Below are 19,937 nucleotides of genomic sequence, written 5' to 3'. Positions count from 1 at the left end.
TGAGGAGATCAAGTACATATTTCTTTTGGGAGATGAAAATTTCATTCTTAGAGTAAGCAATTTCTATTCCAAAAATATATTTAAGTTTTCCTAGGTCTTTCATTTCAAATTGGCTGCCAATTTTTCTTTTAACGTCAATTTTTTTGTTTCATCATTTCCTGCAATAATCATATCATCCACATAGACAAGCAATAAAGTGAGTGTACTTGTAGAAGAGTGCTTTTATGAATAGAGTATGATCTTCTTGGCTTTGTTTGTATCCCAAGGAAACCATTGCTTTTGTAAATCTTCTAAACCATGCTCTAGGGATTACTTAAGACCATACAATGCTTTCTTTAAGAGGCATACTTTGTTTCTTTCATTTTTGACTTCAAAACCTGGGTGAATCTCCATGTACACTTCCTCTTCTAGATTTCTATGAAGGAAGACATTTTTTACATCCAACTAGTGTAAGTTCCACAAAAAATGAGCAGCCAAAGCAAGAACAACTTGAACTCTATTCATCTTTGCCACTAGGGAAAATGTCTCCTCATAATCAATCCCATAAGTTTTGGTATATCCTTTTGCCACTAATCTAGCTTTATATCTTTCTATTGTCCCATCTATCTTATGTTTCACTGTGAATATTCATTTACATCCTACTGTCTTCTTGTCTCTTGGCTTATCAATAATCTCCCAAGTTGAATTTCTTTCTAATGTATTAATCTCTTCTTTCATGAATGTTCAAGTTTCATGGCCTCCTGGATTGAGGTAGGCATTTTTGTGGCATCAATGGCAGCAATAGTGCTTTTATGCTTATCATAGATATTGTCAGTGAAAACATAATGAGAAATAAGATATTTAGCACATGATCTTGTTTCCTTTCTCAATGTAACGAGTAAATCATCAATAATACTTACCTCCTCCTCACTAATATATTCAGGATCCTCACCTCCATATTAGACATTTTTTCTCACTAGAGAGTCGAAGTGGATTGTTTTCTTCTTTCATATTTTTTGTCAAAAAAATTGTCTTCTTCCTCACTGTGGACTATGGTAGTTTTATTGCTTAGATCTTGGGCATCTTGCTAAGACAAACATGGTAATGACAAGAAGGAGAGTTCATCCACTTTAAGTGCTTTCTCCTCCTAAAGTGGTGGGCTGACATAAAATGATTGTGTTTCATAAAAGGTGGCATCCATGGTGATAAAGACGCGACGACTCTGAGATGATAACATTTGTACCTTTTTATTAGAAGGATACCCAATGAAGACACATTTAAGAGCTCTAAGATCTAATTTACTATGGTTAAGATGATGAGAGTGAACAAAAATAATACATTCAAAGACTCGACTAGATAGACTCGTTATTAGGGGAGAAGAAGGAACAAAAGACAATAGAGACTTTATAAGACTAATGTCAGTTAAGATATGAGTGGGTAACCTGTTGATGATATATGTTGCAATTAACACATCTTCTCCCTAGTAATTTTTTGAAACCGATATTTGAAAAAAAAGATCTCTAGTTACTTCAAGAAAATGACGATTCTTTCTTTCTACAATCCCATTTTATTGACGGGTGTTTACACATGTTAAATTATGAAGAATACCATTATGAGACAAAAAAATTAGAAATTCATGATGCACATATTCAGTACTATTATCAAACCTTATTCTTTTTATATTTTTTCAAATTGATTTTGGACAAGATGGAAAAAATTAACAAAAATTTGAAAAACTTCTGATTTATTTTTCATAAGGTATGTCCACATGACATGACTACAATCATCAATAAATGTAACAAACCATTTGCCTCAGGAAATAGATTCTATGACAGGACCCCAAACATCAAAGTGAATTAAATCAAATGGAAAAGTACTCTTTTTATTACTAATAAGATAAGATGCAATAATGGTGTTTTGACAACTGATAAATATCACAATTAAAAGAGTCAACATACTCCTTGGTAAACAAATGGAGTAATAAGGACTTGATAAGATTAAATGAAGGATGTCCAAGCCTTTGATGATGTAACCATATTTGGCAATTTGTCCACGTCTCAGATATAGATTATTGACTTATGATTTTTGTGTTACTTTAGTCATCAAACTCCAAAAGATATAACCCACTTTGCTCCTTAGAAGTTAAAATCGTCTTTCCCGTGGTAAGGTCCTGAAAAACGCATAAGTTGAAAAAAATGTTACTAAAATATTTAAATCCTTTGTGAGTTTTTGCACAGAGATAAGACTATTTGCTAATTTAAGAACATGTAAAACATCCTTTAATACAATAAATGAATCCAAAATTATATTCCCAGAGCCGCATATGGGTATACCCTGACCATTCACAACTGTAATAAAGTGTCATATGATCAGTTGCTCCTGAATCAAGGATTCAAATACCTTAAGACACATGACCAACAATATTGAGGCAAATCTTACCTTTCATGGAAGAATACATGATCCATAGGGCTTACTCATTGATTCAACCATTGCTTTCAAGCGCTCGATTTCCTCCTTATAAGCTTTCATATCAAGATTCGGTGATGGTGAAGGACTAGATTGTGAACGACTAGAGAGATTGATGGTTTCGTGTTTTGAGGTAGTATGATTTACCCATCTTTGAGTAGACCCTTTGTTGTTTCCCATGCGTTCGAGAACATTCTTTCTTCCATGGAGTTTGAAACATGTTTCCTTGGTGTGTTCAAATCTTCTACAATATGAACAATAGACCCCATGAGTACCTTTTTCAAACGACTTTCCTCCAGCATTTGTTCCTTTATGGACTCCCTTTCCAGTTGTCATGGCAGAGCCTGTGTTGGAGGTCCCCCATCAAGCATGACAATTCTCCGAGTTTCTTCTCCTCTTACCATAAAAAAAACTTCTGATAGGGATGATAATTTTTCTCTTCCTAAGATTTGTACCCGGATTAGGTTGTACTCATGATTCAAGCCATGGAGAAATTTCCACAATTTCAACAAGTACGACAACATCTGTTTTACACATCTTTATTGTTTGGTTTTGATCTAATTCAATCCAAAGTCCATTCAAGATTTTGTCATATTCTGATATGGAAAGGGAGTTCTGTTTTGTATTAAATATCCTGCTTTCAATGTCATAGCATGCAGTAAAATCCTTTTTTAATTAAAAAGTAATTTGTAAATCATCCCATATTTCTTTGGCAGAAGAATGTAACATATAATTTCTACTTATCTCAGGAATCATGGACAACCACATCCAAGTCATAATTAGTGAATCTTCATTATCCCAAATTGGAAAATGAGTGTCGTCTGGTCCTGGTTCTCCTCCATCTATGTGATCTAGTCTTGAACGTCCCTTGAGAATACTTCGAATATAGTGGCTCCATTGTAGGAAATTTTGATCATCCAACCGATAGGCACCCACCATATTGGGTAGATCATTAGGACCCAAAGGAATAATTTTTACTTCAAACATCACGTAGAACGCAATCAGGTGTCTCCGGTGACCTTATCCGAGACGATGATGATGTGTGGGTTACACCAGGAAAAGGAGTAGAACTTAAAACTCATATATACTCAAATCTTGGCCAAAGCCAAACGGGATGTCACCAGCCCATGGAAAGGTTAAGGAGGCTTTGACGACCTTGTCTGTGACGATGATGAGTGGGTCTCGCCGGAACTAGGCATGTGGGTTACACGCGTCGTCGACGGTGACGACGCGTGACAACTTTTATTTCGGAGCCATTTTCGGTGTTGTGATCACTAAAGTTGGGCACACCTTTCTGCCTTATCAATGATCCCAATTGGCTATTGCAACAACCGCGATGGTCGAACAACGATAGCAGTGGCTATTGTTGCAGCGAAAACGGATCTCCCAAGATCGGGAGTTCTAATACCAACTTAAAAAAGAGAATGATTTTATTATTTTCATTCATGTTAATTAATTATATTCTCTTATCTCTATTTGTACCAATCTAATCTTCTAAAAAAGAGAAATAAAGAGACAAAATAATCTAAAAAATCATATACATGTTTTCTCTAATTTTATAAATATTTTCTCTAATAGAATATTTTATAAATTTTTCTTCTAATTACAACATTTTTCAAATCACATTGTATCACGTATTTTAATTATATTTAGTTTTATTTCTTTTCTAGTATTTCACAACAAATCAAATTTGAATTCCCTAGAGTTGAAAAACAAGCGTGGAAAGAATTTAAGACATATTCAGTTTTAGTTCTTTGTCTAAGTTCTTAGATAAGAACTCAATTCTTATTTAATTTTTGTCTTGGAGAAAATTAGATGATATCTGTTTGTAAAATTCATTATTTTACAATAATGTTGAGAAACTTGGTTTACAGTAGAAACAAATGACAAAGAATGAAAAGAAAATAGATTTTAAGAAAAAAAAAAATGAATGAGGATTATAAGGGAGAAGAGCAAAGAAGTGAAAATTGGGATGAGTGATACCAGTAAATTTTAATTTATTTCAGTTTATGTTAAAAAATAAAATAAAAATATAATATTATAAAATTTATTAAAAATGAAATGACAACTAAAATTACATTTAAATATTAGAAAAAACAATGTGGAAAATTTGTAAGCTATACATGACAACAATAGATAAAAAAAGTTAATGATTCAAAATTTTAATTAATATACTTTTATCATTTAATATATGACACTAACTTGTTTACTGTTTAACATTTGATGCAGTTTCTGTAAAGAGGATTAAATCAATCCTTACTTTACAAAAATATCAATGTAATAAATAATATGATAGATAAAAAAATTTGAAAATGTCAACCAAATATTTTTCTTAACGCATTGTACATACGGTCAAGAATTATTTATTTATTTATTTATATAATATATGGTTTTCCTGTTTTTTTCTCCACTTTTATTCTAACTTAATTAGTATGCATTGATAAAAAAAATATTCCATAGTCAAATTTTAAAATGTTATGTATTTTAAATATGAAAATAAAGTTATTTCACCCCATTACCATTATCTTTGACTATTTTTATAAAGATAAAATGATTTTGTCAAAAGTTAACTTTTGTATTTCCAAAACAAAGAGAGAGAATGGAAGAGAAATAGTAATGTCAAAAAATCATAAAAAAATGTAGTGTCAAAATGTCAGTATCTTAAAAGGAATTATCCTTTTTGTGTTTGCCTTTTTTTTTTCATTTTTAATTACCATTTTATTTAAATTTGACTGATTTTTTAAATTTTATTTTCTTTAAAATTTTAACTATTTTTTAAAATTAAATAAATAAAAATAATCTATAAAATAAATAAAACTATTTATAATTAAATTATCAAAAAATATTTATATTTTTTTTTATGATTATAATTTTATTATTTTCTATAAAAAAAAAGTGAATACATGTGTGTGTTTTGACTTGTATATATAAACCCAATTCCTTCTTGTTTTTATAATTAAAAAATCAATTTAAGTAAAAAACGTAAATTGATGTGGTTATTTGATTTTATGTAGAAGGGACCTAAAGAAAACCAAGTGAATAATTCTGAAGATAAAAGAAATAAACTATAAACTTCAATAGATACGTTTTTAAGGAAATGAAAGAGGTATTATATATTGTATTGTTTTCTTTTAATTATTCTTTATGATACTATTAATTATTAATAATAACAACTATTTATTTATTTGTTTTTGAATCCCACACATCGAAAACCTTGCCTTTGCAACGGTCAAGAGCTTCTTCAACTCCCTTTGAGTTGCTGAAACTCTCAACACTTTCATTCACCAATGGAGACCAAAGATTCTCCTATGGAACTGTACGAAATCTCTACGGAATCCGATGGATCCGACTCCGATTCCGACTGGGAGGACTCGGGAGAAGACCCCGACTACGACGCGCTTGAAGAAAGTCATAGCAAATTCTCAAACCTCTCACTTAAGCACAAGGCAAAAGCGCGGTAAAATCCTGAACCGATTGCACTCCATTGTTTAAAATTGAACTTTTAAGCTTTATTTGGTCGTAGCTTGGTGTATCAGCTTTATCGAGGAGAAGGGTCGAGGTGAGGAAGTGTTGGTGGTCACTGCATCTGTAAACGATGGAGAGAATTTTGGGAAAGTTCAAAAGTTAATCGAAGGTTAATCCTTTTTTCTTTTCTTTTTTTTCATTTTGGGTTTTACTATGAAGATTTTAACAATCGTTAGCTACTCTTTTCAAATCTTTCTTTTAAACCCTTCGTGTTCTTATGTAGAAGTGGAAATGGAAATAAACATGATGCGTGTTTTTTGCAGTGTTTACGTTTTTCTATTGAACATTTTCATCTGTCATTTGTTTTGGCTGGCAGAGGGATTGTTGGAGAAATTGAAAGTGGATGAATGCAAGTTGTATTTGAGGAAGAATGGTCTGAGGCTAACTGGAAACAAGGACACACTTATAGAACGCATAAGGGAGCACTTGGAGTAATTGACGTTTTCTGTGAAACACTTCAACCAGCAGTTTTTCAAAAAAAAAAAAGAAAAAAAGAAGTTGTATGAATTCTTTAATTGTATAATTTTCAGGATTTTAAATGGTGGGGAGAAGAAGTATCCGTCTTCTAGCTTTGTGTTTAATTGTAAAGGTGGGTTCTTGTGATTTTTTAAATATGCTGTTTTAATGAAGCATTTCCAAAAGCTATGAGATTACTTGTTCGGATCAAAATAATATGTAAACTGATTCATCGTGTTCCTCATAAGTTTGAAAGGATTATTGTGATAATTCGAACCACAAGAATATTTGGAGTTCAGTTGTTTTTTTTTCCAACATTTTGTTTCTAAGACAAAGTTTTAATTAAGTACTCTGTTTTTGAAATCTAATATTAAGCATTCACCTGTATCCCTATTGCTAATATATTAAATATATTTCTTGTTTGTATCATTTACTTTCCTGATTTCTATATCTATTTAACAGTTTCTGCAGTTAGCTACATCCTCTAGATATGCGATCATCGTCTTTTAGTTTATGTGGCCTCAAACTCTGTTGGTCTAATTTTATTTTATCATCCATATGCTTCAGAACCTGAAAATACTTTGGCTTGTGCAGGTGATGCATGCACTGGTGATGTAGTTTTGTTTGAGCAAAATGTCTATGAAATGTAAGCTGTTTTTTTATATATTTTTTTCTATCTCAATTCATTTTAAATGGAAAAGACCTTACATGCTATATTTTATACACTGAAACATTTTGGAGGGCGTACATATATGCATAAAGATTGACAAACACAGTATTTTTATGCTTACTGCTACTAATATACATGTCATTGGATATACTGTTCAGCGATGACAGATTAATGATATTGGTGAAGTTCAATTCTAAATTACTGCCATCTTCCAGTTTCTTTATAAGATTTGGTTTTCTCAGGTTTAACATCGCATCCAGAAGTGCTAGTGGTCCACCTTGTGGCAAAAGGATTGTTGCAGGCCGCATAGTGAAAGAAAGCTATGGTGCTGCCAAACAACAGCATACATTTACGGTGAGAATAAATTTAGATAGTTTTCTTTGATGGATACTAACATTACGGCAAAGTATGTTTCTCTTACACAAGGGTACTGGTCACTGGTCTATCAGACTACAGAAAATCTTTAGAGCTATGGTTTCCTTTTCTTGGAGTATAATTTTAAATACCAATGAAGATGCATATTATCTCTCCTTGGATAGCAGGATAGTTTAAGCTGCTATTATTATGATTTTCCAGTAACAATATGCTCTGTACTTATCCTGTTCATAAATAGATTGAAGTGCTCTGGAGTAAAGGAGAAAAGCCTCTCCCTCCCCTTTACCCCCTACTGATTAAGGGTCGAAACCTTTACAGGCTGAAGACTTTGAGACAGGTTCCTCATTTGCTACCATCTCCTCATTTCCCTTTGAGAAAGGTTCCTTAAATGATTAATATGTTCTGTGTCCCTAATATTAGAAATGGGAAGATGAAGCAGAAAGGCAAAAAATATTGATGGAAAAACACTCAAGGGGATCTCTTGCTAGGGCAGATAGAGAAGAAAGGATTCAAGAAAAGGAGAAGAGGAAACATACTAAGGAAAATAGGTACTTCATTTCAGATTTAAAGTATTTTGTCTTCTACACTGCCACTGTTAAGTGTACTAACTACTTATGATTACAAAATAATTTCATGTACTTTCTGCGTTATATGTTCAGGGTCTCCAAAAAGGAAGCAAGGAACCAACGTCAATCAAATTCACACATTACAAGGCCACAATATCAACCTCAAGGAACAAATGTAGTCATTAATCCAGAAAACCCTGAATTTCCATCTCGAAATTCAGTTTTATCTGTCAATATGATGAAAGAAAGATACTGTATTTTAAATAATTCAGCAGCAACTTTTGGAGGAACATCATTTGCTGTTCACAGTATGCATAGAAATCACACAAGTGACTTTAGGAATACTTTTGATATTGGTCGTGTGCGAGGAGCAGAAACTGGTGCAAACTATTATGCAGACCCCCATTTCAGAGAAAACCTCCCTAGATTTGTGAACTGCCACCCTAACATGGCTGAAATGGGCACTCATCATAGAATACCTTTGGCAAATGCAAACCATTCTCACCCATTTATGGCCCCCAACAGAGAAAGCTTTAAGATAAATCAAGTGTGCAGACATTATTCCCGTGGAAGGTGCTATTTTGGGGACAAATGCAAATTCTTACATGATCTTAGAGACAAAGGGAATGCATGAATTAAAGAAAAATTATGGGGGCATGATTTCATATATTGTGCCATTCAAATGTTTCTGGGTTTTTTAACTGGAAAATAGAACAAATTGTGTCTGTCGTTACAAGATTTTGTGGTGTGTTTCCCTCTTGTTTCTTTTCACTTCAGTCTTGTTAAATATTTTTCTAAGGCTTAAGCTTTTCCTCTTGTTTCTTTATTATCTATAGTCACATTCTACAAAATAAATATTAGGTACTCTGGTACGTAATAACGGTATAAATTTGATATTTTTTTACTATTCCCAATTTTTTATTTAATTTAATAATGTTAAACTTATTTTATTATATTTCAACAAAAATTCATATCAATTTCAATTTTCTAAAATTAAAATGGTTATTAAAGAGTTAAAACATTGATAAAAAAAACTTTCAGCACAGCTACTCCACATTAATAAATAAATTATATAATATATATATATATATATATATATATATATATATATATATAATGTATAATATTTTTTTAAGTTCTGGAATACACGTTATTCTTATTTATGAAATGCATAATCTGAAAAACTTCCGAACAAGACAAAATTTCCACATCACGTTATATGAAAAAAAAGGGATAAAATGACTATTTAAAATTTATGGAACTCAAAAAGAATTTTTTTTCTAACACACGTAGTGATGAACTATATATAGGATTTGATTCAATTAATCCAGTAAAATAGTATTAGGTCAAAAGGTTCCAGATTCTAAAGTAAAATGAAAAGTTAAACTTTGGCTATCTACCTCCACAATTATTAACTGCACTCCTACAATACTATAAAAGGACTAAAACACCCTTCATACTTATACCACATCATGCCACCATTTTTGCTTCTTTCACCACATTACTGACGCAACAAAAGAATTGATTCCGAATTATTTTTTTTCAGAACGTATTGCGAAAAACTTTTTTCAGAAACATATTTCATATATGAATATTCTCAAAAATTCATTCTAAAAGGTATTTTTTGAGTTTCGATTTTCTGAAGCACATTTCATACATTCTAAAAGGTATTTTTTGAGTTTCGATTTTCTGAAGCACATTTCATACATTCTAAAAATTCTGTTCCGAAAATTATATTCTAGAAATTTCGTTTGAAAAGTTCTATTTCGAAAATTGTTCCAAAATTATTGTTCTGAATTTTTGAGAAGTCTGTTTCGAAAAACTTCCTAAATATGGAATCCAAAAGTAACTTTTCAAGATAGTAAAATGGACATTTCAAAAGTCTGAGGAGTGCGGAAAGAAATTATGAGGATGCATTAAAGCCTAAAATTTTACAAAAATCTAAGGGTACACTTGTATCCCCCAATATTAAAAATACAAAATTCATTACTATTTACTAGTTTTTGTTTCATATATTTGGAAATTTTAGTGTATATTTACATTAAGTTATTGTGATTGTGATTAATAATGATTACGTTAGCTTCGAATACAAGCTTTTGCTATTGATGTACTTTCAAAAAACATAACTTGTTACTATGCTTGATAAAATAGCTAAAGAATAATCCTACCAAAACTATAAAAATAGAATAAAATAGCTAATATTGGCCTAAATATCGTTAAAACTTTAACTGATGTGTCCAATGGGTGCAAAAAAGAACAATAAACTATTTACAACAGACACAAGACATGTGATCCCCCTATAGTTACAAAGCATAAGCATATTTATTCAATATGCTTTATGTTTATTAATAAGTAAATAATTATCAATTTCCGGCATACTTTAATGCACAAATATTCAACATCATGTGCTTGGTTCCAAGGTTTCAACAACCTAGGTTGGAGGGGCAGTGTAACTTCATTGTGCATTACTGACAGAATTACTCTTGTTAACACCTTGCATATCCATGGGGGAGTTTGTTATACTACTAACAGAGCCGAGGGTCTGAGAGCTCAACTGTGGACTGGCAGGACAAGCTTCGGGATTACCGGCACTTATGGCATGAATTGCACCTGAGCTTATTTGGGGACTCATCGGAGTTCGTTGACTGATTTGCTGAGGGCTTGCTTGCTGATGTGTTTGTTGGTTCAACTGTGGAACTCCCATTGATGGAGATCCCACCTGTGGGGGAGAAACAACTGCCTGCAATTGTGAACTTGTTTCTTGCTGTTGCTGCTGCTGCAACTGTTGTTGTAGTTGTAACTGCTGTTGTTGGGGTTGTTGATGTTGCTGCTGCTGCTGATTCATATAAAGATTCATCCCGGCCATCATCTTTGGTGGACCCATCGGCCGTTGCATTGCATTAGTCCTACCCATTATTGAAAGACCAGCAGGACCAGGGTGCATTTGTCTGGCACCAGAGATGCCAGCTAAGTTTGACTGAGGGGAACCCATCATACTTCGAGTCGGTACCAATCTAAGCTTGGATAAAATCTCAGCAGATGTGGAATTTAGCGATCCAGACCTGAATTGTTGGCTTATGGAATTAGTAATGTTTGAAGTCTGGCTAAGATTCATTGGGTTCTGACCCATATTTCCCATGCCCGCTATAGATGTCATTGGAGCTGAGATTCCACTTCCTCCTATTCCTCCCCTTGCACCTCCCATCCCCATAGTATTGCCCATGGGTGCAAGCCCAACTAGGTTGTTTCTCAAGTTACCCATTCCCACATTGGTTCCAAGTCCCACCATTTTCCTTTGCATTTGTGGCTGCTGCTGCTGCTGTTGCTGGTACATCTGAATCTGGAGAGCTGAAGACTTGTTGAGCATGTGATTACCTAACGGCATGTTGGAGTTCTGTCCGACTGGATTTAAGTGTGAAAGCTGATTTGTCCCAAGCATCATAGAAGATCTCTGGAACTGGGAATTCTGCTGTTGAATGAGTGTGTGTTGATTTTGTTGCATCTGCTGCTGCTGATGCTGTACAGTTTGTTGTGAGTCCAGTTGCTGCGGTCTTGAAGACATTGAAACACCAGAGAGAAGTCCTTGAGAAATCTGTAAGGCTTGGGGGTTTCCAGGTGGCAACATCCTTGAGTTTGTTACAAGATTCTGGGATAGGTTTATGGATGCATTATTTCCAGAAACTGGTTTGGCAATTTCATTAGATGACTGGCCAGGAACGGATTCTCCATATTGTTGCATTTCAACTACAACATTATTAGGAGCAGTAGATTGATTGCCCGATGGAAGGTTAACAAGGTTTGGTTTAAGTTGGATCCGGTCATCTTCCTTCACATATCCTTCACGTATCATCTACAATAGGAAGATTAAAATATTCAGAAAACCAATTGACGAATGTATGTTTTATATAGAGTGACATACCTGTGAACAGAACTGTTGAGCAAGCAAATCCGCAGAATGCTGATTCACAAAAAGGTTACATAAATCAGAGGATAAACTTGTAGAAAACCCCTTATATAAATCAGAGGAATAAACTTGTAGAAAACCCCTTATATAAATCAGAGGAATAAACTTACAGAAAATCCCATACATAAATCAAATGCTTGCTCTACTTTAACAGTTCTGTTAGAATCTTGTAAACATAGTAATGGTGGATACTTAAATTAATTTGATTGATTATATATTTAATTTATTAGCCTAAAATAAGATCACTAAATACTTTATAATTATATTTTTCACCTATAGATTGTGGTCTAAATACACGAAATTTATCCTGTGCTCTCATGTTTCTCTCTCTCTCTCTTAACAAGTTCATTAAGAAATTAACAAATTCATGTCAACGACCAATGAACTGTTAACTTAATGTTCAGAGTTAACACATTATCGGTAAAAACTATCCTCCCAAAATGACAATGGAGAAGTACAATCCAAGTTAATATATAATTTGGAAGCAAGATAAACCGTGCCAGTATGAAAGGAAGTAATATATGACAAAATTATGACAATATGCCCCTTTTGTACATGGAATAGAATGAAAGGAAATAGCAATGGGAAGAAATCAACAAAAAATTAGATTTCCCCAAAAGGTCTCAAATGCGTAAGGTTTGACTAGGTGAAGAAAGAGCATATAAGATAAAAAAAATAGGTAGGAAATGAATATTTGGATTGAAAGGCTTCAAAAAGGTTAAAATGAACAATAGATTAAAATATGAAATAATTTAAGCAGAACATACACATCTAACTTCATCCTTAGTGTTTGTGTTAGGAAAAAGGATGGAGCTTAACTAAACCTCAAAACCCATCTTCAGGTAAGGGTTGTCCCTCAATTATATTTTCTTCACGCAATCTATCATACTCAATTTGGCACTTAGATTTTTTTTTTTTCGATATACCCAACACTGTTGGACTTTTTGATGTGATAAAAAGATGGCAGGTCACCCCTTTTAATGAATCTAGGATAGGCTTTAACATAGTCTTGCAATGTAAATTTGACTTATCTCAATCTCATAAAACTACTTTTAAGGATTATATATATATATATATATATATATATATATATATATATATATATATATATATATATATATATGCCTACAGTGGAACTTACAGTATTTGGTAAAGTGAGGAGATAATCCTCTGCAGCTAGGTAATCAGCGTCTTCAACATCCCCGTAATACAGAGCCACAGTACCATCAGATTTCTCAAATATTATCATCCTAGTTCGCAACCTTGGAACTAGAGAAACATGATTTCCTGTATAAAAATGGAATGTCAAATAAGGAAGAAAAAATATATATTTCCAAGAAGGTAGATAAATTGATACAAACCTTGAACTACACGCTCAGGCACACATAAAGTTATTATTCTCATTTTACACGCATTCATACTCCCACCTATAAGTGACTTTGACAAAGAAATTGAATCATCTATCACTCCCTCATTATTAGTTGAATTGGCAATATGTGGTGCTATATGTGTTGTTACATATGCATTTTGCTTCTTCATCTGAAAATCCTCGACCCTGTTCTTCTTAAAGTTAAGTTGATGCCTGAAGAAGTCCGCACCATAATTGTAAGAACACAACACGAAACATGACATCAACATTTGTTTCAAATAAAGAGCAAAGGCTAATCCATTAAAATAAATCAGATTATTAGAGAAAATAAAAACTAAGATAACAGATTAAATATTGGTCGAAGCTACGCAATCACAGAATATTTGCATTATTTTTCTAAGAATAAATATGTGGAATATAAAAGACATCGGGATGCAGTTTAAAATTCAAAACAGAATACCTCATTGTCACCATTTCAATTTTAGAGAATCGTTCAAGCATATTTTGAAGGCCTTGATCAACCAAACTCGATGTCACAACTGAGGGGCTATTTGCATTCAGTGGGACACTGGTTGTACCAACACTAGCAGGAGAGCCAACTCCATTCATGGCTGGAGTCTTAGGAAGGGAATTAGATTTTCGTTTTGCAGCTAGTTGTGCCTGTTGCTGCTGTCTTTGTGTAGAATCACTAGATGGAGTTCCAACAGTAGTAGGAACAGAGACCATTGCAGTCTTGTCTTTCTGTACTGTTCCCACAGCAGCCATTGAAGATGGTCCAAAACTTGGTCCCATTGCACCATTGGAAAATTCACCTGATTTTGAAGATAATGGGGAGTGAGGTAACGCTCCAGTCGATAACCGAGGACTCTGAACTGATTTCCTTTTCTGATGCTGATCATCTTTTTTTGTGTCTTTCTCTATATGCTGACCCAGGTTCCAGGCTGCCTGCGGAAAATTGGGTCTCATGAATGCATGCTGTGGCAATCGTTGCTGAAGCCGTAACTGTTGTGGATCTAATATGTTTGTTTCTATTTCAATCTCACTCCTATTGCGGTTTGTCTCTGCACTATCTACTTTGTCAATTTCAAACTGTTCTTCCTTTGCAACCAATCTCATGCCCTGCTGACCAGAAGTAAAGGAAACTGGCCCCATCTCTTGGTTCATCCCCCCTTCAAAAACTTGCTGAGGAAACTTTTGAATGCCACCACTTCCATACTGAATACCTCTGGCCAAAGCTTGTTGTTGCAATGTATTCTGCCAATTCATATCTGTTCCTTGAAGAGATTCAACATGTGAACCTATTTGCTGATGCTGCATTGCTTCAACAACAGCAGCCGTAGGCCTCATTCTTTTTGCAATATTGGGTAAAGGTGACGCTTGTCCATCTTGATCCCTTTTTCCATGAAGAGAAGCACTTGAGTTTGCATGATCAGCATATGAAATCATGACATCTTGTGCAGAAGGAGAAGCCCCGGATGAATTAATAGAAGGAACTGGTCCCTGCTCCTGCAAACTTCTTGTAGTTCCAACTGCCATTGCATATCTTTGTTGATGGGACATCATCGGAAAGTTAGGGATGGAAGAATCAGGTATAAAATTCTTAGGTCTCAAGGCCATGGCAATATTCGGAGTAAGATTTTGCATGGATGGATTTTCATGGGTCTGCTGTACAATAGCATTGGAAGATGTGTTTCCCAAATCGCCTAACCTGCTAATTGAAGCTTCTTGCACTCTATCTATGCATACTTTCTTCCCATGAATTTTATTGGTAGAAGTAACAGCAAACTCTGGCATATTCCTTAATCGCTTTCTTGGCAAATTGAGCTGTAACATTAACTTCAGGACTATTAAGATGCCCATAACACTGAACTACATTCATAAAGGGGCAAAAATAACTTCAGTATACCTTTGCAGGAAGTGGACTTTCACACAGCCGATCTAACTTTGGAATAGGGTCTAGATGAAGTCTTGGTTGTAATGATTTCAGTATCTTTGATTCAACTTCCTATCATCAATGTGAACACAGCTAAGTGAGATCAATGAAAAAATTATAGGAATTGGTCATCATGAATGATGAATCATACTTACCATCAGATCACCATATGTCCAAGACTTGTCAGTAATTGATGGAATGTCCTTAACAATATTTTCTAGGGACATCTTGAGGCATACTTTGCTAACAGTAGGAGAACCTTCTGCAGACACACTACTCCCTTTTTCAAAAGAGCATCTTCGATAATCATGCACCTGGAGAGTGACAGGATAGATTTAAAGATCAATCTTATAAAAAAAATGAGCATCATCAAAATTTATATTATATAGCAATTGAAAAATGCGAAGAAACAACTAGTGAAGTGGGAAAAAATTGTAAAACTACATATTGGAACACATAAGAAGCTCTTTATATTGTCTATAATCAATATAAAGAAAAGTATAAGACATGATATCCATATGAACAACAGAACCAATTAACCAAACTAAAGTACAGAAGAAAATTCATGTCCCTTTAATAAATTTGCATAAGAAAGTAAAATAAACTCTAAATGTTAACTTTGAAAGCAAAGCATCTAAAAAATAAAAAGGCTTACCTCACATATTAGTGCTCCATCTAGATATTTGGCAGGTATATCATCAAGAATATCCCCAGGTAAGTGACCTGACTCGATGGCCTGCAAATACATCATTATATATATAAATATAAAAAGGAATGTATGTACAAGAAATTCTCAACACAAACATACAACTGAAATTGATAACAAAATTACAAAAAACATAATCTGTTGGATAAGCCACAGAATGTGAAGCTACACAAGGAAAGGTCTCAGACAACAGCAAATGTCTGGTTCTACTTCTATTTCCAGTCAGAGTTATTAATATCACGTAAGCAGCACCAGGAATTAACAAAGACTCCATCGTGTTTTTGCTGCTGGAGCTGAATAGCGGTGTAAGGTTTGTAATGCATGATAGAGGTGTAAGGTTTATGGGTAACAAAACCCAATTTGGTCCCTGTTGCAGTATCTTCTTTGGGCTTTTTTAGAGTAAAAATGACATCGAGCCTTGGTTAGGCCCAAAAGAAAAATCCCTAATCCCCTATCATTTCCACAGAAAAAACAAAAATTCATCAGTTCTCCCTTTCTCTTCCCAACCAAACATGCCTTCTATCAGCTCAACCATGCTGGAGACCACCAAATCCCCGTGGCTTTTGCTCTTTGTAATTTACTTGGACGTTTTGCTTAATAAATGCAAGATTTTTTACCAATAATTATAAATGAGCTGATTTCAGAGTACTTTATCTGCATTATACATGTAATTATGTGTATAGTATATGTCAAACTCTAAGGAAGAGAGAAACATTGAACTGAAACCGTGTGTTTTGGACACAGCATGGGTGCTTTATTTATATTGAGAAAATGAATCAATCAATAAATAGAAGAGATTTTATATCCTCTAATAAGAAAGATGTAGTAAAGAAATAAATAAAAATGTTTCTAATAATACATATATAATATAGATATTCCTGATTACATAGGATCAGCTCCTAATTTTGTTTCTATAATAACAGTATAGATTATGTATAAGAAATATTTCAAATAGCAGTCATCTTTGTGCTATCCCATTATAGTGTTTTTGGGGTCAGCCAATATCAAGATTGATAATGATGCTTTCCATATTTAGGTGCCGAGTAAAGAAGGTGAAGACAGTCAAACAAATATCAAATCCGGTGCCACTAAACTCAAATTATGAAACTCAATTATGATGTCATTAAAAATTGATTGAATCAAGCCAAGAATCTTAAAGTCTAGCATGAGAATTTTGATACAAGCATACAGTGATGCATATTTTAAATAAATACAGAGTGGTGAATGCCCCACTCAGTGATTGGAAATGCTTACTATACATATGCTGAAAGTGTTGATTGTCACACTCAATGATTGTCAGCATTAGAATTTAAAATTTAAAACTGAAAGAATAAGAAATTACATGGTTCCGAGATAATTACCAAGAAAAGACTTTCAGATGACCTATCATAGGGATGTAACAACTTTGGAAAATCTTGATATTTTGTTTGATTTGCTGCATCATTCTGAAAATTCTCAAAGTAGTTAACTTCATAAGAATGCATACAAGGTCAAATTCCACGATTCTATCACATTGTTGTCATTCCTTAAATTATAGCAAAATATTAATTGTTGTTTTAAACAAACCTCAGAAGGTTTCCCAATAGAATAACCATCTGCAAACAGGTTCAATGTGAAAGAAGCTTCCCTCTCTGTCAAAACAAGTAACTAAGTAAACACCACAAAACTCAGGATTTATACAAAAGTGAGCTATATACTTGATGGCTGACCTGCTAATGAAAGAGTTTCAGATGAAGATGACTGTGGAATCTGAGCAATCTTTTCCCCAGCCTCAACAAGACCACTCTGTATAAATATAGTTAAGGAAATCAAGAAAACAAAGTTTTAACAAATTCCATTGTTTAAATTGATTTTTAAACTAAACTTATAAGTCAAACTACAGATTCTAGGTCAGGATATTGCAACATAATCCAGGGTTATACATCCTTTAAAAGAATAGAAAATCTACCAATTCAGTGAAAAAATTAAATCCAGAAAACTCGACATTTTCAAATTTCACATATTATTAGCCTAGCTCCCTTAGATGCAATCCCCAAAGCTGGAAATCAGAAGAATAGTCACGTATTAGTTGTATGGTTGTGTGGCATTAGCCAATCCAATCAAATGATGCAACTTATTTACTTTTCTACATTGTATCCATACAGTGGCGATAAAACAGAAGAATTTAGTTTGTTAGTAGACAATGATTTTCACATCTAACCTCCTCCCCATAAATTCCCTAGCGCAACTACATCTTCATTACTTTTGGGAGTAATAATATCAGTGAAACGAAAAATAACACTGGATGAAACTTCAATAAACTTTGATAATAAATAAATGTTGTTTTTCTATTTCTTCCATAGGTATTATCATCCGGCCCAAATTTGTTTGAATTATTGGTTCGGAACCAAAAAAAATCAGTTGAGTTAGGCACATTTAATGTAGTTAGACACCTGCCGAAGGGGAATTCAAACCTCAGTTCCACAGTGTGGAACTACTCTTCAATTTTACTTGTAGATTACAACAACACCCAAAAAAGATTAAGAAAAACATGTCGAACAGCAAACAAATTTGTGAATTAATCGAGAGACCCCGAACTCAATTTATGATTGTTTGTAGGAATATCGAATCCAATTACGGTTGCGTATTGGTGATCTTACCTGGGACTTGGAATTGTCCGATGCGGCTTCGTGCGGTTGGGGAATTGACTTGGGGCGAAACCTAGTGCCGGTCTTGGAGACCTTGAAGGAGACCCCCATGCTGTGGGAGCACAATTTTGATGGGAATAGTAAAGACAGCAAAACCCTAGAAATTAGCCAAAAACAAAAACAACGAAGGAGAGAGAGAGAGTCAAAAGTGCTGTGTTGAGTTGAGTTAAAACGCTTCAACTCAACACAACATATGTAGATATAGAAATAGAGAGAGAGAGAGACGAGCAGTGTCGCACACAACATCAAATGTTCCTTCGATTCCATTTGTGTTGAGTTTGTAAGTTTGTCCCTTCCGCCATAAACATTGGCCTAAAAAAATATATTACTATTTTATCTAAAACAAATATTAATATTTTTTATGATTTTTTTTCTCTCAAAATAATCTCTTTTTTTAAAAAAAAAATTATTTGAATATATTTTTTAGAATATTATCTTATCAATTAGACCCATGGATATATTATTTTTCCAAATGAAGCTATCTTATTTTTTATATTTTTTTACTATTTTTTATTTTTCTAAATATAGAGAAAAAAATTAAAATTAAAATAATGGAAAAGTAATTTAAAATAATTAATTAAAAACATTGAATTTAAATTCTCATTATTTTAAGAGAAAGAATAAAATAAAAATACTTTATAATTTTTTTAAATATAATTTGATATTAAATTTGGTATTATTATTTTTTCAAAAATTAAAAATATTATTATAAAACATACTTATAATCAATAATAATAACAACAATTATTATAATAAAGTTATAAAATTTTAAAATTATATTTTATTTCGAATTTATTATCTTTTACGAATTATCATTTTGATAACAAATTTTATTCTAATTTATATTAAAAAAATAATATTACAACAATAAAAAAAATCATCGTTAAATCTTTTCTTTACATTTTTTTACATTTTAAAGTAATTAAAATGTAATCTCAAATTTTTTTTAATTAATTATTTTTCTCTTATTTTAATTTTCAATATTTAATTTTTCTTTTTTTTCTGCTTTAAACAAAACTCTCCCACAATTCGTTCTCTAAAAAGTCCAAGGAACTTCTGATATCATACCTAAAAAAATCAATTAAAAATTAAATTTTCATCCATTTGATGAAATAATGTTCTATTAACTTTACTGAGTAACTCTTTTTTTTAAATAGAGGTTATTACTTATGAAAAATTTTAAAGATATAATTTTCTTTTATTTTAATTTTCAATATTTAATTTTTCTTTTTTTTTCTTCT

The 19,937-nt window shown here is 32.8% G+C and overlaps 2 protein-coding genes across 3 annotated transcripts; one reads left to right on the top strand and one right to left on the bottom strand.

Moving 5' to 3' along the window:
* Positions 1–5,650: 5,650 nt before the first annotated feature.
* LOC108347092 (zinc finger CCCH domain-containing protein 62-like) lies at positions 5,651–8,775 on the top strand. The gene is made up of 9 exons (XM_017586215.1): positions 5,651–5,902; positions 5,982–6,079; positions 6,287–6,401; positions 6,501–6,559; positions 7,021–7,072; positions 7,339–7,450; positions 7,710–7,808; positions 7,892–8,019; positions 8,131–8,775. The coding sequence occupies exons 1-9, from the start codon at positions 5,733–5,735 to the stop codon at positions 8,669–8,671; spliced, it is 1,374 nt and encodes a 457-aa protein (XP_017441704.1). The 5' UTR covers positions 5,651–5,732; the 3' UTR covers positions 8,672–8,775.
* A 1,463-nt stretch (positions 8,776–10,238) lies between these two features.
* Positions 10,239–19,004, bottom strand: LOC108347422 (protein PHYTOCHROME-DEPENDENT LATE-FLOWERING). 2 transcript variants are annotated; one of them, XM_017586647.2, is made up of 12 exons: positions 18,649–19,004; positions 17,719–17,794; positions 17,576–17,640; positions 17,371–17,454; positions 15,959–16,039; positions 15,459–15,617; positions 15,277–15,375; positions 13,831–15,194; positions 13,363–13,583; positions 13,143–13,288; positions 11,957–11,995; positions 10,239–11,887 (listed from the first exon to the last, which is right to left on the bottom strand). In XM_017586647.2, exons 1-12 carry the CDS (start codon positions 18,961–18,963, stop codon positions 10,493–10,495), a joined length of 4,044 nt encoding a protein of 1,347 aa, XP_017442136.1. In that variant the 5' UTR covers positions 18,964–19,004; the 3' UTR covers positions 10,239–10,492. The 2 variants fall into 2 exon arrangements, with proteins under 2 accessions (XP_017442136.1, XP_052724221.1); XM_052868261.1 differs by lacking the exon at positions 17,371–17,454 and having other exon boundaries at positions 18,649–18,990.
* Between the last annotated feature and the right edge of the window lie 933 nt (positions 19,005–19,937).

Source organism: Vigna angularis, chromosome 9 (genome assembly GCF_016808095.1).
Source record: "Vigna angularis cultivar LongXiaoDou No.4 chromosome 9, ASM1680809v1, whole genome shotgun sequence".
In the NCBI taxonomy this organism is placed as follows: domain Eukaryota; kingdom Viridiplantae; phylum Streptophyta; class Magnoliopsida; order Fabales; family Fabaceae; genus Vigna; species Vigna angularis.
This window is presented reverse-complemented; position numbering and strand designations above follow the sequence as displayed.